The sequence below is a fragment of the Cheilinus undulatus genome, linkage group 17, assembly GCF_018320785.1.
Source record: "Cheilinus undulatus linkage group 17, ASM1832078v1, whole genome shotgun sequence".
Taxonomy (NCBI): Eukaryota; Metazoa; Chordata; class Actinopteri; order Labriformes; family Labridae; genus Cheilinus; species Cheilinus undulatus.
Window position 1 is genome coordinate 42,937,199 of NC_054881.1, and position 24,235 is coordinate 42,961,433.

Genomic DNA, 24,235 nt, shown 5'->3' on the forward strand with positions numbered 1-24,235 from the left:
GGGGAGAGACATGCAGGAAATAGTGCCACGGGCCGGATTCAAACCCCGGTCGCCTGCGTACATGGTGTGTGCCTTAACCACTCGACTACCGGCGCGCCCCAAAGATTTATTTTTTGGGCATTTTTGTGTCTTTATTAGATAGAGGAGGAAAGTGGATAGAGTTGGAAACAGGGTCAAGAGTGGGGGGAGAGACATGCGGTAAGGGGCCTCAGGCCGGGTTTGAACCCTGGCCGCCTGCGTACTTGGGGAGCACCTTTAACCACTAGGCCACCTGCTCCCCCTTAAAACTCATTTTTACCAGGAATGAATTACAGAGGGAAAAAGTTTTTGATAAATGATTTTGGGATACAACAAGGCAAAATGATAAGTTTGAATATGAGGTAAAAAGTCAAACATACTAGTTCAAAGGGTTAAAACCAAAAAATAAAAAGTCAAAATAATGTTTTTAAAAGGCAACATATGAGATAGAAAGTTAAAATCATGAGTTTTAAAGGTCAAAATATGAGATAAAATTCATATAATGAGTTAAAAAGGTCAAAATATGACTTAAAATGTAAAATTGTGACTATTAAAGGTCAAAATGTTAAATAGAAAGTCGAAATCATAAGTTTAAGTCGTAATTTTGAAATGCAATACTAAAAATATCAAATAAAAACAAATACATTTATTTTTCCACATTCTTGACTTTCTAATTATTTTTACTCTTTACTTTTTCACATTTTTATGAATTAAAAAAGTATATTTTAAATCATAATGGATAAATTTGCATTTTTATATTATATACCTGTTCTAGTAAGAATATGACATGACCTCGCGGGCCAGATTTGGCCCCCGGGCCTTGAGTTTGACACCCCTGATCTAGAAAATAAGACTCCATGGCATCTGTTCTTGCAGACTCCTGAAGGCTCCAGTTACCTGCTGTAATACGGTCGTCGACCTAAGCCTGTGGTGATAACAGACAAACTTACAGCCTGCAGGTTACGCTACCCTATGCTTGTCGCTCGTCATGAATTAAGGAGTTTTTTCAATCGTTGGTTACCCTCCACAAGCTTTGTTTACACAGCAGCATAGCCTTTGTTTTTTTACACGCAGGATTAGGACCTAATGAGGGAGAAACAACGTTAAAAAGCGGTGCTAAAACCCACTGGTCTGGTCTGCATCAGCAGGATGTGAGCTGTGAGGTGGACAGTGGAGTTTTCAGTCATGTTAGGATGCATGCAGCTACACTTATGCTCGTGGCGGTGCATGTCTCTGCATTTATACGGCTATATTCTTCTAAAAGTGTGACTTATTTCACAGAAACTCTGTCAGCTGTCTTGACTTTAGTAACGACAGCTTTGCATTGATATTTCATGTAACAACAATGAGCCAAATGTCTCTTTACTTCAGGTCTGAACACACCTTCACCTTCATGATTGCAGTTTATTCCTGAGGTGACAAACCAGTTTCAAACATCAACCCAATGCTGAACAGTCATGCAGAGTTACAGGATCAGATCAAGATCGACATGTTGTCAAATCTTTTCAGTTGATGCATTTTGTTTTAAAATACATAAACAGATGAATGAATGCATTTTCTACAGACAGACTGTGTGATGGAGCTTACCTTCCAGGGAGAAGCCGTCTTGGAATCAGCTTCATCCTGTTAGAGGAAACAAGGAGTGATGCCAGTAAGTTTACTTTTAAATATGTAAATAATAGACTTTAAATATGAAGAAAACGTATTTAAATGATAGAAATGTTTACAACCTTGCCAGGAGCAGCACCCAGCAGCTCTTGTTGCTGCAAATAAGAACAAGATCCTCATTAAGGCCAAGTTAAATCATTAAAGGTTGACTGGTGCAGTAAAGTCAGGGAGGAAAGGCTAACCTGAGCCTGAACCATGGGAGCTTCTTCAGCCATGAGACCTTCAGACTCCAGCTCAGACGCCACCTTGTTGATGTCCCTCAGACGAGACTCGTTGGCCTTCAAGTCCTGGAGAAAAACAAGAGAACTTATCACATTTCTATGATGCACAATAAATGCTGATGTTCTCTCTATGTTTTTAGTCTAGTTCAGGATAACTTTACCTTCTGGAAGTCGTCGAACTTCTTCTGCAGGACCTCGACCTGCTCCAGATCTGATCCGACCTCCTCGTTGGTGAGAGCGCCCTCCTTCTCGTTGATCCACTGCTGCAGCTCGTTGGCCTCGCGGAACAACATGAACTTCTTGCAGCTCTTCTCCAACATGTCTTTGCGTTTCTCTCCCAGCTCCAGCAGAGTGCCGTACCTTTAAAATGAAAATAAAACCTCAGAATATGACCAGATCATTCCTGTTCACTACAGACTTACCATTTCTGTCAGACAGAGGCTCATTTTTAAAGACTTAAAAATGACTGTTGATGATAATGATGATGCGATGGAGAACCATGCACCCTTATAATAAATCTGTTTATACTGATGGCTATTTCTGGTGTCTGCTGGTTGTCACATACTTCACATTTTGTTGATGCTTTCTGCCCCTTCCTTCTCCTGTGCATTAAATAACTAGTTTGTTTTAGAAGTGTGCCTGCAGTTTGACTTGACTTCTTCAAACCCTCTAAATGCTTCGTACAACAAAGAAAAACAAGCCGAGCAACCTCTGTGAGGCACTTCATTCTAGCAGCCTTCTTATTTAGAAAAAAAGGCAGAATAAAGTCTTGAATTTCTACACCTGTGCTGTCTGTCTGTCTGTCCAAACAGAAATGATTTCTAGTACGGAATGAGAAAGAACAGGACTTCAAGGCCTTGTAAAGAGGTGGAGGTCTTTTTCACACTCTGACATTTAAATGTGTGTCATAAATTAACAAGGGTTTGGATTTTTGACTGTGCTGTAAAAGTGAACACCTCTGCCAAAGCCATGTCAGTTTTTAACAGAAAACACCACTTAAGCTAAGAAAAAAACACTTTTTAGGTCTTTACAATTAAACTACAGGTAGTCTACATCAGGAGCCACAAAAAGAATGAGACTATCACAAAAGAATGAAGAATATCAGCTGATTTCTCTTTGGTGCTGCAGAATATTCTGACTGCAATTGCATTAGTGATAACAAACAAACATAAAACAATTATATTTTGAGTCTACTTGCTTGGTTTGGATGAATGTAGAGAATAATGATGAAAACTTTGCAAAAACCAGAAGTCTTTACAGTACTGCTTTGGAAATAACTTATTTTCCAGAATAATAAAAGTTTTTCCTTTTTGAAAATAATGCTTTTATAGGATAACTGCACAGCCTGACATTGCAATTAAAACAGCAACTAGATTAACTGTGCAGCTCTAACACAAAAACAGCACTGAAAACACACAGCATTTGGACAACTCCTTCCAGAGTGCAGATGTTTAGAAATCAGAGTTTTGGGCTTGTAAGTCCACACCGAGTCTTGCTTTGTAAATCCTTCTTATTTTTTCAGGGTTCCTATGTTCTTTTAAAAATCAAATCTAAGACTTTTAAAGACCTGAACTGAGAAAATTAATAATTTTTTTGCACAGTAAACGGCATGAGATTGCTCAGCACACCAGCTGAGTGCTGAATTTTCTGATTTGATGAACTGTTCATGAAATGTCAAAAGGTAGGGGCAAAGGCATTTTTTGGTCATAAAGACCCAAATTAGATGACTTCTTGGCACATCTAATATCTGTATTGATCTTTATGCATTATGGTGATATTCATCATAACTCATTTAGCATGTGTGTTAAGCTGACTCTTAACAATTCAGCTATTAAAAAGCAGAATAATGCTTTAACAGGGAACACTTGTTAAAATAAGGTGGGCTGCACAGATTTTTAAGTGGGTAACCTGGAGGCCCAGATGTTAGAGAAGTAGACTAGTGTTTCTCTACAGTAAAGAGTATATTTAATCACAGATCAGAGAGAGTCTGGCATCCTACCCCAGGACATTTGAAACATCTATAATCTATAATTCTGGAGAATAATTCTGCAACAATTTGTAGAAGAAGATGGAGATTGGAGAACCTGACTTAGTGAAGTTCCTTCTAAAATTCAAGACTTTTCACTGGTAAAAACGAGACTTTTTAAGACCTTCTAAGGCTTCAATCTCTAATGTCTGATTAAAGCCTATCTAAGACTTTTCAATGATCTGCAGGACTCCTATTTTTTGTCTTTATACTAATCTTTGCTGTACTCTTTGTACCAACTTTGAACAAAGAGTTAAATGGACCTGCAGAAGTCTATCATGAATCTTTGAGCCAGTTACATCAGCAGAATTGCCCTCAAATTAGAATATTTCCTTTACCTTGTTTTTTTTTTTTTGACAAGTAGAGCCTTTGACAATGAGATGCAAAAATTAATAAAACAATACTTTGCAGAACAGAAGAGCTAAAACATGACATAAAATCAGACATTATCATCCAAAGGCAGGCTGGGAATGAGGAGGATGTTTGAGGTTTGGGCTGAAGGTGCTTCTATCCCCGTACTGAATAGAAGACGCGGGTGAAGAACACGACATGAAGGGTTTTGGGGGTTTGGAGGGATGATAAGTCGAGGGTGGTATCACGATCACAACACGCAGAGTCGCTGGTTCCTACTCACAGCTCTTCCACCTGCTTCATGCGCACTGAAACGCTGCAGGCCTCCTTGGTGACAAGCCTGCTCAGAGGCAGGGCGAGGCGAGCGCACAGCGACACAAGATTAAGTCGTTACACACAGCGAGACGACAGCAGAGGGTACAAGAGACAGAGGCCAGGGGCGAGACCGTTAGTGAGCAGAAACATGATTAGAGGGAAGTGAAAGAGAAGAGGAGAGACTCCACAATGAAGAGGAGAAGTTACAGCAGGAAGAGGAGGAAATGGTTAGAATATTTCAATCTGATTACAGACGGAATGACGAGGGTTTCTTACTGATTCTCGATCTGGTCTTGGCGCAGACCGATGCTGCCGTGCTCATCCAGCAGGTTCTCCCTGGAGGACGACTGGGTGGGGTCCAGCTTCTTCACGTACGCAGCAGGAACGAAGCCCTGACGGTCGTTCACCTCCACCTTCCACCAGTCCTGCAGCACAAAGGCAAGGGTGCAAAATCAGCGAGTGATATGGGCACCATGAACCAGAATTTCTGCTTAAAATCACTATTCAACAGCATATTTAGATGATCCATGTCCCAAATTACAGGCCATTTCTCTTTCTATTACTGACTCCACAGAGATCCATGCTGTCTAAAGACACAGCGGGCTGTTGGCACTGATATGTGGTCATAGGTCAAGTGTTCTGACATTATGTGGACCTGATCAGCCTGATTTCTCGTTTTGAATTAATCAGGCATTTTCCTTCCCAGCAGACCCATCAGAGGGCTTGCAGAGGATCAGGAGCAGTGCGGACTTGCTGCCAGTTTTAGCCAGCATCTATCTGGCTGAAGCTGGTTTACAGATTTACCTTGTTGGTGCTGTTGAGCAGAGTGAGGATGTCTCCCTTCTTCATGGTGACTTCACGAGGACTCTTCTCCTGGTAGTCATACAAAGCCAGGACCAGCTCCTTCCCGGTCTCGTCGTCAGTGGGCGCCACTTGTTGCTGTTAAAACAATATTATTAGCTACCAATCTGTTTGAATTTAAGAAAGGCTGGTTATCTGACTAAGCAAGCAGAGGGTTTATTAAGCATTTAAAGATATTTAATAGACCCAAGCTATTTTTGTTTAACCTCAAAAATATGCCAGATCTCAGAGACTGGATTTTGAGAGAATAATAAATCTGCTCTTTGGTTTTCAATTATTTATTTATTTATTGCTTGTTTGTCTCTTCTTGTACATGCATTTATTCTATGTCAAGGGCACTGAAAGGATATTTGTTGAATGGTTGGAAAAAAGCAGAAGCCATGTTTTTTAAATCATTTTCACCAATGAGCTTCAAGTTTCTGTAACTGTGTAAAGCCAAACTGCTGCATGCATTTTTGAAAAGCTTTATCCTTTCAATCAGGGGTTCTCAACGTTGGGGTTGGGACCCTGTTGGGGGTCGCCAGAGATTGAGAGGGGGTCTCAAGATGCCTTAAAAAACTAAGAAAATTTTTGAAGTACACTGTTGCCACTAAGACCAATTTTGCCCAATTTCTACCCGTTTCCATCATTTCCCCCACTAATTTTACCAATTTTAACACATTTTTTGCAACTTGAAACCCATTTTTGTCCATTTTTAACCCTTTCCACCACTTTGTTTCTGCCCATTTTTGCCACTTCTAAACCAAATCTTGCCATTCTCTGTCTATTGTTGGCTCTGCTGACACATTATTACCAATATTAACCCCTATTAACCCCATTTTTTGCAGATTTTCATCCCATCCCAACAAATTTGCACCTATTTTTGCCACTTTATGGCCATGTCAGCCTCTTTTGAATCCCCTTTAACAACTTAATATGCCCATTTTTGCCAGTTTAAACCATTTTGGGCTTTTTTTGGTTATTTTTTGCCACTTTTATCTAATTTTTGGCATTTCTTACCCCTTGCTACTACTTTTACAGTATAATTTCACCACCTTTCCCACCATTTTTTTGCCATTATTCACCCATTTTAGCAATTTTTAACATATTTTAATTCTGTTTTTTTTTTTTTTTTTAATAACTTTAATTTTAATTCTGTTTTTAACAAATGGATCGCTTTTAAGAGGACTATTTACTACAAAAAAGAATAAAAATGTGTTTCTTTGACAAGAGTGGTTATTACTCAGGTTAAATATAAAATACCACAGCTTAACTTTACAGTGGACCATGATTTTGCTGAGTCCCAGAAAGCTCTCCCATTTTCCCCCTAATGGTCTCCACATGGCTATTCTTGAATGTTCATGGCTGTGTTCAGCCACCTTCAGGTACAGTTGGGGTCCCCGGTCTCAGGCACCTTTATTTTGGGGGTCGCAGACTGAAAAGGTTGAGAACCACTGCTTTAAATTATCTGTCCCTCAGTTTAATCGTTCACTCTATAGGTACAGTTTGTAGTGGGTTTTTTTTTTTTTTTTTTTTTAACAAAATAGCCTTTGCAAATCCAACAAAAAATTTACATCTGTTTGTGTGGAAGAAAACAAAAAAATTAAGTAAAAATTAAATTTAAACCATAAGAACAAGGAAACCGATTTGTCATTACCCTGCAGGACTGGGCCTGCTCCTTCAGGGCCTGGATGCTGCTGCCGTAGGCGCTCAGGTCAGACATCAGGGCTTCGTGTTTCTTCAGCAGAGCCTGCAGAGGACAGAACATTCAGCTACACTGCATCCACAACACCAGATTCAAACATGAGGCACGTAGAATAAATGTAGCATGAACCTCGGCAGAGTCCTCGTCTTTGCCATAGTCCGTGCTCCCCACGATGGGCTCCTTCTCCCTCATCCAGGACTCAGCCTCGTTGGCGTCAGCAAAGTACTGCTGAGCCTGCAGCGAGTCCTCCAGGTCCTGTCTCCTCTGAGATGCCTTCGACTTCAGCGAATCCCAACGGCCGTGCAGCTCAGCCAACTTTGCCTTCACGTCCTCTCCAGCAAAATGTCCTGAGAACGAAGACAATTTTCAGCAACCTGTTTGGAAAATGATTCAAATTAATCCCAAACATGACGGAGAATTGAGATAAGTACCTTCATCCACCATGGCCTCTCCTTTCTGGGTGACAGCCTTGATGCGAGGCTCATGTCCGGTGATTTCAGCCTGCAGGGCCTGGTGCTTCTTCAGCAGGTTCTGGACACCGATCAGGTCTTTGCCTGAGGGAAAAACAGCAAGAGCCTTGAGAAGAAACCCACCCATCTGAAATATTTAATGTAGAAACCCTTAAGACTGCAGAAGGATGAGTTCTTCATTTACACAGCCTTCATTGGCCACTCTAACCTGCGCATCTTAAGACTTATTTCTTAATCTCTTCAGTCACATCCTTTACTTTCCCTGATACAGGCTACTCTGCACACCAAGCCCATGCTGCTCTACTTTTCTGAGTAATCCATTGCATTTAGGTGAAGCTGTGTTTAAAACTTCAAATTTTACTTAAAAGGCATTAACTCCAGACTGCCGTCACCTAATTTTACTGGATCTTCCTCCTCTCTGAAAGAGGATATCCACGAGTGAGCTAAGATCTTAGAGGTGCCTCTCTGAACAAACTTTGATGCTGAAACTGGGCTGACAGTTTAAAGGAAGAGGCTCATGTCCTTTCATCTTATCATTACAGCCTGGATGCTGAATTTTCTCAGTTGTACCTCTGTTAGTGGAGGCAGCGATGGGCTCTTTCTCTCTGATCCACGTCTCCTCGTCCTCCACGTCTCTGAACAGCTGCTGCAGCCTCAGAGAGTCTGACAGCTTCTGTTTGCGTGCAGCCATCGGCTCGCGGAGAGCTTCATATCTCACCACCAGAGCCTCCTGTTTCTTACGGATGTTGTCGGCGTCAAAGTGTCCGGCATCTTGGAACTGATGTGCCTGGATGGTGATGCCATCAATGCGATCCTGAAGACAAGAGTTCAAAGACAGGTTATTTCACTGTTTATGCAAAGGAAAAACACTCATCCTGTCCACCTTCACGATGCATTTCTTACCTGGTGAGCAGCCACGTCCGCCTCAAGCAGAGCATGCTTCTTCTGCAGGTTCTGGACACTTGTCAGGTCTTTTCCATAGTCGTCTGAAGCGAGGTGACCCTCGACTTCGTACAGCCACAGCTCGATGTCTTCAACATTCCTGTTGAACTGCTGCTGCTGGTTTGCCTCACGCAGCTTGATACCTAAAGTACGACATTATCTGCTTAGGCCTTGAACTTTCTCAAATGTTTTTTTTTTTTTTAAATCCCATATAACTTAGTAGTTCGGGTATTTTTCTAGTTCTAGTTTCTGCAGCAGTACCTTTGAGCTCAGTGGCCTCCAGCAGTTTCTTCCACTGAGAGCTGACCTCCTCCATGCGACCGGCCACCTCAGTGGAGGCGTAATGTTTCCCATCCAGCAGCTCCTGGCCGGACTTCTGCAAAGCGTCAATACGGCTCTGATTGGCTGACAGCTCAGCTTCGAAGGCCTGGTGTTTCTGCACCTTACCTTGCAGGTTAGAGGGATCCTGAAACAAGGAGAGCACAGGCAGAGAGGTTAAAGGATAGGAAGATAGTAAAACTAGAAGATTTCTCAAACTTTATAATGACATGCATGCTACAAAAAAGACTAATCTCTGTTTTTGCAAAGGCAATGTTTTCTAAGCCTAGTAAAAGGCTTAAGTGGTCGAACTAAGTTACATTTTTTTTATCATTTTGCCACCACAATAGAAGACATTCAGTAACTGAGTCTTCGCCATCATGCTTTTTAAGTTCCTCGATCGTTGTTCAATTTGCAGACTACTTTGACGACTTGTTTTCGCTGCTTCTGATGATCTACCTTGTATGCTTCATCTGTGGCGGTCTTCATCTTCTCGTTGATCCAGCTCTTAAGCTCATCAGAGTCCCTGAAGAACTGCTGCAGGTGGAAAGAGTCCTCCAGGGCAGCACGACGGGATTGAGCACGCTCGTGCAGGGCGTTGCGACGGCTGAGAAGCTACAAGAGGAGAGGATATGATTTTTGAGATAAACGACAAATTAAAGCCTCTTTCCTCCGCATTCACATTTCACACTCTGGGTGGATTTGAGGATAGGGTGATTGTTCTTACAGCATCCCTGCGGGTTGCCACGTCCTCTTTGGCATAGTGGTTGTTCTGGATTAGTTTGGTGGCGAACTCATCCAGGGCCTGGAGATGACAAAGAGTCAGAGTGAATGACATGTGATTGTACCACAAAAGAGAAAGAGAGTATTCTAATCTTCAGAATGGAGTTAAGGAAAAGTAACTTACAGTAATCTTCTCCTCCTGGGCACTCAAGGACTTCTCAAAGTCCTCATGCTTCTTCAGCAGCGCCTCCACACTGTCCAGGGAATCACCGAGGTCTTCATTCAGAAGGAAAGCCTACACAAAAAAACATTTAAAGGAGGATGCATTTGTTAAACATTACACAGCAGAGGTATTTCTCTCCTAATGAAAGGAACTGAAGTGTTAAGGTACCTCCTGTTTGCTCATCCAGTTGTCGACCTGCTCGGTGTCTCTGTAGAAGAGCTGCAGGTCCATGCACTGCTCGTACTGCTGCCTGCGAACCTCCCAAAGCTCCAACAGAGACTCCTTCTCTTCAGCCAGGATGCCCAGCTGCACACAACACGATACAGTTTAGTTAGGTGCATAGTGGTGAATTATGACACCATTCAAAAACATCCACAGCCATATCAAATCTTCTTGAGGTTATGTTTCATTTTTATCCTTGCCTTTAAAATGTGTGGTTTTTGTTCTCCATACCTCCTTTATGAAACTTAAATGAGCAAGCCTATATCATAGAAAAGTACGATCTTACCTTTTCCTTGACCTCATCAGAGGCGTAGTGTCCTGTATTGAGCAGAGCCTGACCGGCTTCATCGGTAGCTCTGAAACTGTCCTCATGGGCATCGATCTCTCCCTGCAAGATAAGAAAAACAACCTTGTTGAGCGTCTTTCACATGCAAAATAAATGATCCAATCTCCTCACTCATTGTGATCAAATGCAATGACTGAATCACCAAATGTGATGTTTCACCTTGTGCTCCTGGTGGCGGTCTAGCAGAGCCTCGGCTCCGGCCACGTCATTGGCCAGCTCGTCAGCGTTAATGAGAGCTTTCATCTCGGTCACCCAGCTGGTCAAATCTCTGAAGTCGGCAGTGAAACGCTGCAGTCTGAAGAGAGACACAAGAGGGCAGGAGTGAGCAGACATGCTTCTCTAGTAAACTGTGAGTGCTTGAATTTAATAAAAGAATCATGAGGAGCATATTTAGTGCATCATTAACATGCATCTGGCTCAGCAGATGCTGCATTAACAGGCCGTCACTGTCTGATGTTTGACCTGTAGGAGTCGTTGAGGCGGGCGTGGCGCTCAGCAGCGAGGGTGCGGATCTGTTCCCAGTTGGTGATGAGTTCGTCCTTCTTCAGGTGGATCTGGGAGGCGTTTTGAGGATGTGTCTGCTGCAGGCGCTCTGCATCACCACCCAGAGTGTTGACCTTATTGAAAGAGGAAAAAATAGACTGTAAGAATCCAGGCTGTACAGTTCCTGCCTATGACAGGGAAGGTTTACCTTGCCACTGCAACAATGCTAAATGTTCCTAGATACAGTCCAGACCGCCCTCTTTGTACTATTTCATGTTATGTTGAACTTTTGGCTGTTCTGTATAGCCTGTTTGGTAAAATTAAGTAAAAGCCCTCCTTGCCTTATCTTCCAGAGCAGCCAAGTCTCTCTCCAGACCCTCGTGTTTACGGAGCAGCGCCTGCACGCTGGCCAAGTCCCGACCAAAGTCATCAGACGCCATCAGCTGCTCCTTCTCCTTAATCCAGCTGATGGTCTCATCCACATCCCTGTAGACATGATCATAAACAAAGGAGTCAAAAACGGTTTCCTACTAGAGGCTGCTGACTTAAATCAACACCCACAACGATAAAAGTGTGCTTACCTGTTGAAGCGTTGCACCTCAGCAGCTCCAAATAGCTTGCCCTGCCTCTGCTGGGCGAGTCCCTTCAGGCGCTGCCAGGCTGTGTTCACCTCGTCCTGTTTACGTACGATAAGCTCGTTCTCAGGATGGGCCTCCTGAATCAGTTTGGCTGCCAGCTGATTCACCTCGTTCACGCGCTCCTCGTGAGCTGCCAGGTCTGTCTGAAACTCCTCAAACTTCTTCTGTAGGAGTTCCACATGCTCCAGGTCCTGTCCCAGCTCCTCTGAGGTCACAATGGCCTCCTACGGACAGAGATGCCAACACTTAAGTCACATTTCATCGCTTAAGTTTCAAACAGCTGGTGGGATTGTAGCCCCTGTTAATAATACTCTAGGGATGCTGAGATATAGTTTCGGAGTCCTTCAGCACAGCTAAAAAAGGTCCAAAATCACCAATGCTTCATTTGTAATACAATATATTTGAAAAAGTGTCCACATTATTTTCCACATGAGCATTTTCTCTTGTTGCAAAAGTTTGCTGATGTGAGTCTGACCTTGTCGCTGATCCAGTCGAGGGCGTCCTCACACTCACGGAGGTATTGCACCAGTTTTTGGGCCTGCAGGAGACGCATGCCCTTCTCCTTGGTCTTCTGAAGCAGGAGGTCCCATAGACGATGCAGCTCCTCCAGACGAGTCTGAGGCACAGATGGGAAAAGTGTTACAACACAAATATACACAAGGAGGCCAGGGAAGTACAAGAGATAGGAGAGGTGGTGAAGAAAAGAAGGCAGACATTGGTGCTCTCATTGTAGACATTGTATGGTTTAGTGTTCTCCTCTAGATAGAGCCAAAAATAACACTGTGAAACAAACAGAAATGCCCATTTGTGAGCTCAAAGAATGTATTTCCAAACATCAGAATTCAAGAAGTTAAGCTTATGAGGAGGAAGATTCACAGCACTCAAGAGTCACATGTCGTCCACAGCAGCCCAGCACCTACTTTTATATACTCAGCCATATTGAAACTTGTAACTATGGGTCTTTGTTGTGTCCGGTAAGGCGTGAAAGACTGAATCACATGGAGCAGGTTAATGTTGGCATGTATGAGAATATTCAGGTGACCACGTGTTAATCATTGTTTCTCTTACTCGAATGGTCTCGGAGGCAAAGTGTCCCTCGGTGATCATCAGGTTTCCAGTCTCGTCCAGTTTGACAATGGCCCCGGAGTTGGCCTGAACCTCAGCTTCAAAGGCCTGATGTTTCTGCAGCTTACCCTGTGCACAACACATGAAACAAAGAAATGCATTTATAAAGAAAACCATGATAAAGCTGAGTAAATAAAGATCTTAAAAACTGTCAGCAGAGAAGCTTAAAGCCACTAACGTACCTGCAGATTGGAGGGGTCCTTGTAGTTCTCATCTGATGCGATCTGCAGCTTCTCCTGGATCCACTTCTCCAACTCTTCGGCGTCACGGCGGAAAAACTGAAAGCGGTAAGAGTCCTCCAGCTTCTGCCGGCGCATCATTGACAGCTCCTTGAAGCGCCGGTAGCGGTCGAGGACCTGCTGCCGGCGCTCCTGGATGTCTTCAGCTGTCTCCAGCACTTTTGCCCCTGCTGTGTCCATTCTCTGGAAAACATGCAGAAGAATCATGAGTGAATTTGTCGCAGCTTTAGTAAATAGATTTAAAATGCATCGATGAGAGGGGAGGTCTGTGCAAACAGCAGCTGCACAGAGGAGCTTTAAAGTATGAATTCATTTGGATGCTCGAGTCACAAACATTTTCCTAACAGTAAGAAGGAAGATTAAGACAAGCTGTCTTCTCTGCACAGCTCCGTTTGCTGCATCCATTTGAAGGTGTGTACATTATTCATGACATCCAAGAAGCCTGCGTCTGCAGTGTGAGCTCTTCCTACTGTTACACTCTCATTTGGCCGCATGATAAAGTGCAGTTACATTGCTCAAGGGGTTCTAAACCTTATTAGCAACATGAGGCTTGAAAAATAACCAAATAGTTTATGTCTTTTTGCTGCTCTTGTTGTTGTATGTCTTTTTATTACTCCAAAAATAATTCAAAAAAATTTTTTCCATCCTTAAATTAGCACCAGTTAACCTGATGGTAGCTGATGGCTGGTGTTTGGTTCATCTGGCTGTTATAAAGGCATCAGCTTTAAAACCAGGCTAAAATTTAAGAGGACAATGTAAACATTCTCAACGAGAAAGCATTGCTTATTTATGTAAAATATTTAATTTTCAGGTTCACTGGGAATGCTTATACTGCAAAAACCATGAAATTGCAATTAACTATGCAGCCCATACCCTCACAACTTTAATTCTCTTTTAAAAAACCCTTTTTAAGGGAGGAAACTACACAACACCAGTCTTCAGTGACTGCAAGGTTTGGGCAATCGATATGCTGTCCTATTACAACATTTCCTTTAGTCAGTTTACATCAAAAGTCAACTTCAGGGACTCCTGATGTTCCTGCATATGCTCACACTAGCTGCTGTTCTGTGGGTTCTTCTTGAATGTGAAGAAGGGAAGCTACTGATCAAATAATCCCATGCAAAGTTGCTTTATCAGTGCATTTGCCTGAGGAAAATTTGTGCTATACAATTTTAGACTTGTTTTAAATACATTTATAATGGTCTTCTATCAGCCTCTATTTATATAAAGAAAATAGGCTTATACATGCATTGTTTTAGAAATGACTTTGCAACCTCAAAATATAAAGAGATTACTCATAAAGACAAATGAGAAAAAAATAAATATTTTGCGTTCTCTGTAAGCCGACAGTAAAAGTCGCATTCTATCAAACACTGACTAATCTTGGGTTGACAAAAACAGAAAATATGGGTTAAAGAAGGCGATACAATACCGCATGTCTCTATATATACTGTATAGGGACTTGAATTTAACTGTTAATGTATTATCAGGTCAGAAATCTAAAAAAATACTGCTGTTAAACCCAACTTTGATGTTTCTTTGTTTCCTGAAAATTTCATTTATGATAATGAAGAGCTTCTTTAATGCAAATGTGACTGTTTCCAATGAAACCAGAGGAGAAAATACAGCAGACAGAGGGCGTCTCCAGGTCCTCAGTCTTCTCTCTGAGCACAAACTTGGCTTGAAACTTAGACTCAGGACATAAAGAACAAGACTGTTTGTCTAAACAACACCCCTCCTCCCTCTCTCATCCTGTCTCTAACTGAGCGACCAAAGAGGCCGGCAGCTGAAATAGTAAAATGCCAAAGGGGGGTGGGGGGGTGGGGCGGAAATTCCACATGCATGCGAACAGTAACCAGGCTTCACTTTACAATGGGATCGCTGCAGTCAGCTACTCTGCACAGGGAAGCCTCGAGCTGTGAGTAATGTCTGGCTACCAAACTCTGCGATCTGCATTCACATCAGATCCACTAAACTCAAAAATCAAAACAGTTATCACTGAAACTGAGCTATAACCCTGAAACAGGAAGACTGAAATGTTCCAAGGTAGAGGACAGCTGAGGAAAAATGATGTTAGTTATTGATCTGTCTGACTTAACCAAGGTCAACCAAACCAGAGATGAGTACAGGGTGGGGGCAGGCATCTGTGCAGGCTCGGCCGGGCCTAAACGCAGATGTTAAAGCCGATGTTTTTGTCGATGCTGCAGACAGTGGGACACAAAGCGATATATAAGAGAGAGAGCGCTGGTCCATGTCTGCCATCAATGGGAGGATTAGTGGAGTCAGCAGTGCAGAGCCTTTTACCCAGAGCCACAGGGCAGAGATGCTTTGGTCCCCAGAGACGACGTTAGCCTTTTCCAGACAACCAGGCATCCCATGAGTTTGCACATGCACCCAATACACAGAAGCATTGCTCCAGCAATGCAGATTATAGGCTGCCTGCTGAAGTGAGCGTCCAGGATGTGATCCAGCTCCCCTCCCCCATTTCCTACCATGTCCCAGTTCACAGAAAGCTTAAATCATCTCTGGGATTAAACTGACCTCAGCCTCGTTCTGATGGGAGCTAAACAGGACAGACGTTCTAACTTTAACATTATCAGGGTTATTTTATTATTCACATCAGGAGCAATCTTTCCATCATGTCCTATTAACCCTTTCACATGTACTGATTAGACACTAATCAGTACATTAGACACTCACTTCTTAGCTATAAGGAGGCGTAACTTCAGACAATCTCTCAGTAAAGTCAAGATTCATTCTGACCGCTAGATTTTAATTGAAAATACTGAAATAATATCACATTTAAAATAAATATAAATGGGATTTAGATGCAGAACTTTGGAGAAGAAAGCCAAATGGTGCCGCATTACCCAATCTCCAACCAACCATGAGCCAGGCTTGTTTGCAAATCTTATGACAAACAGACAGCCAAGATGAATAGCTTTCAAAAGAGCTCTTATTTGGTTGCAGTGGTCAGATAATACAGAATAGTTAGCATTTACTGTTGAAGAGGGGCGTTTCTTGGACGTGGGAATATTGGGGGCTGAGCCCACACCCTTGTAGGGGAATCTGGGGATCCTACCCGCAAAAAAAAAACACTTTATATTTATGCTTGGCACCTTGCATAAACATAATGCATAAATATAGGCACCTTGTCTATAGCCAAATACTGCAACATGTACTTCAAAATGTATTTATTTTCAAAATTAATCTTGAATAATATAAACAAGGTCTCTACAATCAGTATTAATATTGAGTAGAAACAGGATGATAAATTTAGTCAATAAGGTTTGAAAATTTGTTAAAAGTGTTAGAAATGTTGCATGAAGTAATGAAAAGGGGCAAAAAATATTTAAAAAATTGGATAAGAGTGGCAAAAATAGCCTGGCAAAGTAGTGAAAAGGGGTTTAAGAGTGGCAAAAGGGATGAAAAGTGTCAAACATTGGATTAAAAGGGGCAAAATGACCAAAAATGTGTTAAGAGTGGCAAAAAATGTTGAAGAAATGGCCAAATGAATTAGTGAAAATGGGTTAAAGAGGGTAAAATGGGTCAATCTTGGTGCTAAATCACAATTGGGGAGGAACAATTCTCTGGGATTTTCAGGGCCCAGCCAATTCTGTGGGCTGTAGGTGTTTCTGATTCTACCTACTGCCAATAAAGAAACAAGAAGCTCCCCAAAAATATGCCTTTAAAACATCTGAAGACCACCTGCAACACAAGGCCATAGATTTCTCCATGGGTAAAATGGAGCATGAGACTGACAGGTGTCAGTACCTTTGGTCTTAAACTAATGACCAAAAGAATGAGACAGAGGATACAAGAATACCAGCAGCTGTTCTGTGCAGCGCTGTTGCCCTTTCATATCAAAAGGATCCTGCTGAGGTGATCTGATCAGGATGCTTCCTGGTCGCCTCTGTTAGGAAGTCCTAACACCCTGGGGTAGACCCTGAACCCCCTTCTGGCCTGGGATGGCCAGAAATGGAAAAACATCACTAAGAAGAGCTGCATCTGGGTCAACTTGCTTAGTCTAGTGCCATCACAGGCTGACCAAGGATGAGTGGATGGCAAAAGATGGATACAGATGACTTTTTGCTAACAGTTTGAAGTCAGGCCAGTATTTTGTAGCTGCTATTTAGACACATGAAGATCTTCTGTTACCACCAGATGTCTGGATATAAGGATGGACAGGGAACAAGCTGAGCTGAAGTTTGCTGCTTGGCTTGAAGCCTCTGAAACCTTGCAGGAAAGAGTCCCAGAAACACTGAATAAAATCTCTAAAGAGGAGCTGACTACAGTGGGTATTTTGCTTCTGTAAGATCCTTGAGAATAATTAACACTGACGGATCAGTTTGAGATCCTGTAAAGATTACAGCCCACCATGCCTTATTCCTTCTCTGCCATGGCGCTGCTAAAAAGCACAGGGGAGGAGATTTTACAGACGAATGCGAGTTCACTCAGGGTCCTCGTGACTGCTGACTCCATCATAGACTTTAAGGGGGCAGCCCTGCATGATAAAGCAACCCATGAATGCAGCAGGGTAACATGCAGCACTATGACGCCTCTAAAAGCAGACCTGCTGCTGCAGATAGCACTCTCGCTACCATCTTGTATCAGCAGATAACAGCTTCCCTCTCTCAAACTCGCTGCTGCCTTGGAGGGTTTTCTGCCCTCTGCAGTAAACACCCACACACTGATATCAGCCAGCTGTACTGTCACTTTCTATTCAACAGAAAGATGCAGTTATACAACCAGCACTCCTATTCTTTCAGGCTTTTTTAAAACGTAATGTTGGGTGGGAACGCTGAGCTATTCCAGCTTCATGTGACTGTCACAGCCATCATCATCCAAAGTCCAAGTTTCCATTTTACAGCTGCAGACACCAAACACAGGGATCATTTCACTGTTCTCTGTTTGGAAATTATGCAGAAAATACTGGAAAAGCCGAGGCAAGAAAGGTCTGTTTAATAAGCAAGATCCTTTAGTTCCTTTAGTCTTTCATTTTTCACATTTCAGGAGGTAGAGGTAGATAAGATGGGTGGATCGGTCTCATATGTAAGTATGGGCCGATCACCGATCCCCCAAAACTAAGGAAATCGGCCTCTAAATGTAATTACCTGTAAATGGTACCAAGACCACACAGAAACTGTTGACGCCGTTTAGAGAAGCTCTGGAAATGCTTAGAATCCTCTCAGGTTGTAATTTTATGAAGGCTGTGTTGCTGTTAACAGTTAAAGATGTTCGTTCCCATACATTCATCCCAGTGTTCTGACCTAAAGATTTATTTAACAAAAATATTTTCTTAGAAATGTTGATATATTGTGGGAAAACTTCATAAAGGATGGAAATAATGGGTGTCTTTATGAAAACACATTGGAAAAAAGATGTTCACATTACTGAATGCTGTCATGCTTGATATTATGGTAATTCATGTTTTATTGGAAAGATTACTTCTACAGCTGTATATTTTATTTAGCTTGATAACAACGACGCATTTGTAGTTTTCTTTAGCAAACAAGTTACTCTGATTGGCCTGTAATGAATGATGAATGTTGGTCCAATCACCCTCTAAGTCTTATTTTGAAAGGCTCTGCCCTTCCCATAAACTTTCTGCAAGGTGCTGGATGTGAAATATATCCCATTCCTCAGAGACATGACATCTCTGTAGCACTTGTGCACATTAATGCATTTCATACATCTCTGTAACAATCCGTTATCATCATTTAGAGTCTTAATGTCTAATGGGGGTCAAAGAGACCTCGAGAGCTGATAAGGCATTAAGATTTAATTCAAAGAATTTACAGTGACTTTAGATGAGCAACATTTCTTAAAATCCCCATCCCTTATCTAAACACCCTTTGTCACATTTTACCTTTATTAATCTGCATCTTTCAGTATTCCATGTTTCCATTCACTATGCAGCCCTGGAATCCATTTTAACATTTAGTGAGCAACAAATGAGGTATTCTCTAAGAGGCCCTGTACTGATAGATATTTTTAGAGACACTGTTACTATAGATCCTGCTCTACCACTAAGTGCTGAGAGAAATCTACCAGGAGATAAGAAACATGAGTGTGTAGGTGGATGAACGAGGCTAATGGTTATTGATAGAAGCCATTAAAATGAGTGCGCATACTGCAGGAACATGGAATAATCTTCAAATTAGTTCTATCTAGAGTAACGCAGTCTTCTTGTTAGAGAGAAAATTTAAACCTCTGCACAGAAATGCAAAACTCCCCTCAACTGCACTGACCTTCCAAATTCTCTTGTTATCATTACACATTCACATAGAAGTGGATGAAGTCATTCACTCGGCGACTCCCAGCTACGATGGAAACCATCTGTAAATACGAACGGGGGTTCATGCTGAATGACGCCATAGTGGGAGGATGGAAGCTGAAGGAATGTGCAGGAAATGGGAGAGTCTCATGACACAAGGCGAGAAAATTTCCCTGCTGAGGAACAGAGGATGACGTCGATTATGTAACTGCAATAATCCGGCTTTTATTTTTCCTAAAACTCAACTTTATACGACCTTCAGGTGGCTGAGGAGAGAGTTTATCAAAGTCGACTTGTCCAAAGAGTTCTGGATGAGTATGTGAGGATTGCTTCACATACTTAAATCTGGCGTCCATAATGAACAGCCGTCCTCTACAAATTACTGGCTGCTAATCATGCCAGGGATTTCCTCTGCTTTTAGAAAACGTGATAAAGAAAGCCCCCTTTTTGTTATAAATATTTTAGAGCATAAAGACAGATGCAAAACAGGCCGTTTTTGCTGCAGCTTGCTCCTGTGGGACAAACATGTCTCATTAAAAACTTCCATTAAAAACTCTTGTTTTTGTTGCCAACCGACTCAGATTGTAATTAGAATTGTGTGACAACTCTACAGAAAGGATCCCTACGGATGCAGAGCCTTTTAATTGTCTGCTAAATTATAATTGAGCAATTAGAAAACCAAAATAATACAACTGCACTCAACGACTGACCCATTATGGCAGCAACAGGCAACTCCTTTTTTTCTGCAAGCTACATTACTGTCTTTGTGTTTGATAAAGGAGTCTGGTGTCTTTGAAGAGAGTGACATAACAACTTTTTCAAGTTCAGTAAAAGCTCTAAATCTGTAAGGATCCTTCCCTTAATGCTGTCATCGACTCAAGCCTGGATCATCCTTCTTTGATTAAGCTATGCTGAGGGTCCACAAAGCTGGGTCACCTCTTTAGAGAGCCAACATGCACCTCCTCAATAAAGCAACCACCTGTCCAATGACGCAGTCAGCTAGCTCTGTGATTGGTTCTCTAGGTAGCATAGTGTCTGAGTAATGTCTACAGACCACGGTCCAAAACTAACACTCGCCACTGTGGAGAGTTATTTTTTTACCAGCGAAAAATGTATTTCTCTGTTACTGGAGAACGATGCTTGTATTGGCTGGTTTCCTGGCAGAGTAATGTGTATTTCAGGCCGAGTCGATCTTTGGTCATGTAAGTGCGTCAGTCATGACGTCATTCACAGCACGCCGAGGTGGGTAGCTGATTGTTACTGTACCTGCACCTCCTTGCAGTGTTGCCAACTTAGCGACATTGTCGCTATACTTAGCGAGTTTTCAGACCCCTCCAGCGACTCTTTTTCAAAAAAGCGAACCAAAGCACAAAGCACTGACAGGTAGCCAACTCCTCGCTCAGTAGTCCCTCTCGGCTGCGGTCAGAACAGGAGATGCTCACGCCTCCATGTCCAGACTACAGATTAACCGCGCTGTGAAGGCACCTTGACAGTTTTTTTCTATTGTCTCTTTCTGGTCCATTTAGATTGTTAATGAAGACTGTATATATATAAAAAAAATAAAAGATTGATTTGTTGTAGGCTCTTAAGTGAACCATAAGGTTTAAAACTAAACCAAACATAAGAAAACAAAACTTCTAAGAAAAATAGAATAATAAAGAAATGATAAACCAAAAATAAAATTTAAAGTAACTCTGCCAGAGTTTCTCTTGAGTCATTTTGCCTAGCCCAGATATAGGAGGGTTGGAATTGTGACGTTATAAAAACAAGAATTGACAGAAGCAAGTTCATTTGTTGTCCTACACATAAAAAGGGTCTTTTTACTCTCTTTTTGTCTCTTTTAGCATACATTATTGCTCCTATTAGTGCATACTATTAAAATATTGACTGAGAATCGCATACAAGACCCACTTACCAGCCAGCCTGGCTGGTAAGTGAGAAAGTTAGTTTTGGACCCTGCTACAGGCATACTGCGTGTACTCTGCTGGGAGATAAATGACAGCAGAGAGATACAACTAAAGGCCGGCTCAGACTACACGAATTTAGCCAGATTTAAGCCTGACTGCAACGTCGCAGCTCATCGTCAAAACTCGGGCCTGATTTTGAACGTTGGGAATGACAAACGGTCTTGTAGCGTGGTCATGGGGCGTCGAATTTTCTTACACCGTCGTCTAGTTTGACACCCTGACCTGATGTCAACGACGTGAATCCTGATGTCTACCAACAGGAGTGTTTGCTCCTTTGCATCGTCATTTACAAGATTTACCACTTTTATCCCCTTTAATTTCCTAAAACCATGTGAATTTTATCTTATTCACATCATCACATGTATACCTTCAGTTCTATCTGAAGGAGAGCCAGTCCATGTTGTTCTCCTCTTGATAACTCCATACTTATTATCCATAATCACATCCATAATTATTTCTTATTTTCATTTTTTGAGCAAAAGACCGCTAAACAATAATCACACAGAGCGCCTCTGCTGTAGACTGACTGACACTCTTTGGCCCGCCCCCTGGCAACCTGTGAACTCGCACTCAGTCGCAGAGACGGTGGTGACGTCAGCATACGGTGAGCGTTCAGGATCACTCTTGTAGTGTGGCTGGGCTGTCGGCCAAGACGGGACAAGATTTTGGTCACATAGTCTGACATGGTGCCATCATCAACGACCAAAAAAACCATGTAGTCTGAGCCGGCCTTAAGTCAAACCTCCTTGACGACATCTGAAAACGTCAGATGTGCATTTCTTCGTCCATTTCTCTCGGTGGAGGAGCACCAAGAGTTCCCCTCTGCCTTAGCTGATTCAGCAGCTCCACTTTTCATCTCCTGTCTAATTTGGCCTCAAATCCTCTCATATGTAGGCAGCCTTAAAAGATTCACCAGAGTTTTTTAATAAGGGGTTCACTGCAGCTTTAGAAGCATGTTGTACTGCTACAGTCTTCAGAAACCTTTCGATCAATAAATCCCAAATATAAACATGGGTTGAACCCACCATCATCTTCTCCTTATAATAAAAATAACATGATACCTTTCATTGAATACAAGGCAAGAAAATGACTTTGCAAGGGTGAGACATAATCAGTTAACATTTGCCCAGTCTTTCCTGTGTTGGCCGACAGTAATTCCTGTCCAATCCATTTAACATCCCTTTCACTCTCTCCTCCTTTTAGCCTGACAACTAGCAGGAGGTACACAGGCTCGGCTGAATGTTTCTTCAAGGACATAATGCTGCCAGGCTTTGAAATGCATGATGCAGGGTCATCATTACATTGTATTTTCACTGCAAGAATATCACAGCAACTGGAGGCATGCATAACATCAACTAACATACTCACTGGTTTTATAGGAATAGAGTTATTCAGAAAAACCAGGATAGGACACACACAAAGGCATGCACTGTTTGAATCACGAGCAGCAGCTTACCCAATCCTGTAATGTCATCAAACAATCCATTTTCAAACAGACAGATCAGAGATGATAGTTTAAAAGGATGGAAATAAAAGTGCAAAACCAAAACAATACACACGTCAGATTTTCTTCCGGACTCTATCCCCAGAAATTCTGGTCTGGTTAACTCTGAAGAGAAGTCATGATGTCCAGAAGCATCCCTACGTCTGCCCTTAACTGTTCAAAAGTGACTGAAGAAGAAGTCGGATCTACTACGCAGCTCCGACAGACGCATTGCACCTGCAGTGACTCGGCTGTACAAAGGAGCAAGCCAAGATGTAGCCCAGCCCATGCGTCTGTCTCTGCTGTGAACCTCCTACCCCTCCCTCCAGCTTTCTCCCATCACCCTTTACTCAGCAAAACGATCCCCACTGCCCTGCAACACCCTCCAATCTTCCTCTCTACACAAGCATGAGGACACGCAGGAGCACACAGAGAGACACACACGGATGTTACCTTGAGTTTGGGTTTAGTAAAAGTCGACATGCTGCGTAGGCTAGTCTGTGTAAAGGCATGACATAATTCACTCAGTCAAAAGAGTGAGAGACAGATAAAACACACAGAGCTCCAGAGTGTGGTTCTGGATGTAGAAATCCCATTAATTTCATTATAGTGGGTTACATTATTAGCCAAGATGCAGCAACCATCCATGGGAGACTAAATACGTACTACCAGAGTGTTGGTACTAGGGCTGGGCAATTAATCCAAATGTAGATCAAATCACAGTGTGATCGCAATTTTTAAATTGCAAAGGGTGCAATATTTCTTTGACCTGAAATGTGTTTTTAATGTGGGGATTTTTGCTTTGAAAATTTTAGATTTTTTTGGGTGGAAATTTGAGAAATTTATTTGACATTTTTAGGAATTTGATTTGAATTTTGGGGGGGAAATTTGCTTTGAAAATTTAAAGTATCTTCATGAAAATTTGATAAATTTATTTGTAGATTTTTGGGAATTTGATTCAAATTTCTTGGGGAATTTAAAACTGTAGGTAATTTCATGAAAATTTGAGAAATTTATTTGTAAAGTTTTAAGAAGTTGATTTTGTTTTGTACTTCTTATGAAAATTTGAGGAATTTATTTGATGGGGGGGTTATTTTATTTTTATTTTTGTATTTTTATGAAATTTTGAGGAGTGTATCTGAAATTTTGGGGGGAATCTGATTTGATTTTTTTTTTGGGTGGTAGGCAGGTTTTTAATTTTTAGTTATTTTCTTAGAATTTTTGAACATTTATTTGTAGATTTTGGGAGACTGGATATAAATTTCTGGGGAAATAGCTTTGTGTGTTATAATTTAGAATGATTTATAAGATGAGGAACCTGAAGAATAACCACGTTAAATTGCAATCGTAATGTTGGGTGAAAAAAAATCTCAATCAGATTATTCTCCCAAATCGTTCAGCCCTAGTTGGCACCATATATCAACCTTGGTGTAAGAAAAACAGAGGTTATTCGGAGAAAGGAACACGTATCTCTTGAATAAAAGGAATTGCAGTGGATTGTCGGTTGCATAGTTGCCATGCTCCAAAGAAAAATGACATACACAGCTGTGTGACTTTGCCTTTTTCTCTGTTTCCAATCACCTTCTGCACCGAATGTTTTAAAGTCAAGACTATTCAGCCAGCAGGTTGGCTCAC

General features: G+C 41.8%; 1 protein-coding gene across 6 annotated transcripts in view; it reads right to left on the reverse strand.

The window, feature by feature from the left end:
- Nucleotides 1–24,235, reverse strand: part of sptan1 (spectrin alpha, non-erythrocytic 1) — a 52,557-nt gene that overhangs the window by 23,063 nt on the left and 5,259 nt on the right. For 4 of the 6 annotated variants that reach the window (XM_041810485.1, XM_041810481.1, XM_041810482.1 and 1 more), the window contains exons 1-25: nt 22,574–22,618; nt 12,817–13,056; nt 12,578–12,703; nt 11,985–12,125; nt 11,453–11,733; nt 11,213–11,357; nt 10,851–11,005; nt 10,548–10,683; nt 10,329–10,430; nt 9,989–10,126; nt 9,782–9,892; nt 9,602–9,679; nt 9,334–9,489; nt 8,818–9,022; nt 8,518–8,699; nt 8,185–8,428; nt 7,576–7,698; nt 7,274–7,491; nt 7,097–7,189; nt 5,404–5,538; nt 4,876–5,024; nt 2,069–2,267; nt 1,869–1,973; nt 1,749–1,781; nt 1,606–1,641 (exon numbers count right to left, since the gene is read on the reverse strand). In XM_041810485.1, coding sequence (XP_041666419.1) covers nt 1,606–1,641; nt 1,749–1,781; nt 1,869–1,973; nt 2,069–2,267; nt 4,876–5,024; nt 5,404–5,538; nt 7,097–7,189; nt 7,274–7,491; nt 7,576–7,698; nt 8,185–8,428; nt 8,518–8,699; nt 8,818–9,022; nt 9,334–9,489; nt 9,602–9,679; nt 9,782–9,892; nt 9,989–10,126; nt 10,329–10,430; nt 10,548–10,683; nt 10,851–11,005; nt 11,213–11,357; nt 11,453–11,733; nt 11,985–12,125; nt 12,578–12,703; nt 12,817–13,056; nt 22,574–22,603 — 3,561 coding nt within the window. In that variant the 5' untranslated portion in view covers nt 22,604–22,618. Of the gene's footprint in view, nt 1–1,605; nt 1,642–1,748; nt 1,782–1,868; nt 1,974–2,068; nt 2,268–4,875; nt 5,025–5,403; nt 5,539–7,096; nt 7,190–7,273; nt 7,492–7,575; nt 7,699–8,184; nt 8,429–8,517; nt 8,700–8,817; nt 9,023–9,333; nt 9,490–9,601; nt 9,680–9,781; nt 9,893–9,988; nt 10,127–10,328; nt 10,431–10,547; nt 10,684–10,850; nt 11,006–11,212; nt 11,358–11,452; nt 11,734–11,984; nt 12,126–12,577; nt 12,704–12,816; nt 13,057–22,573; nt 22,619–22,676; nt 22,827–24,235 lie in introns of those variants that run through there. The other 2 variants (XM_041810484.1, XM_041810483.1) reach the window with 2 other exon arrangements.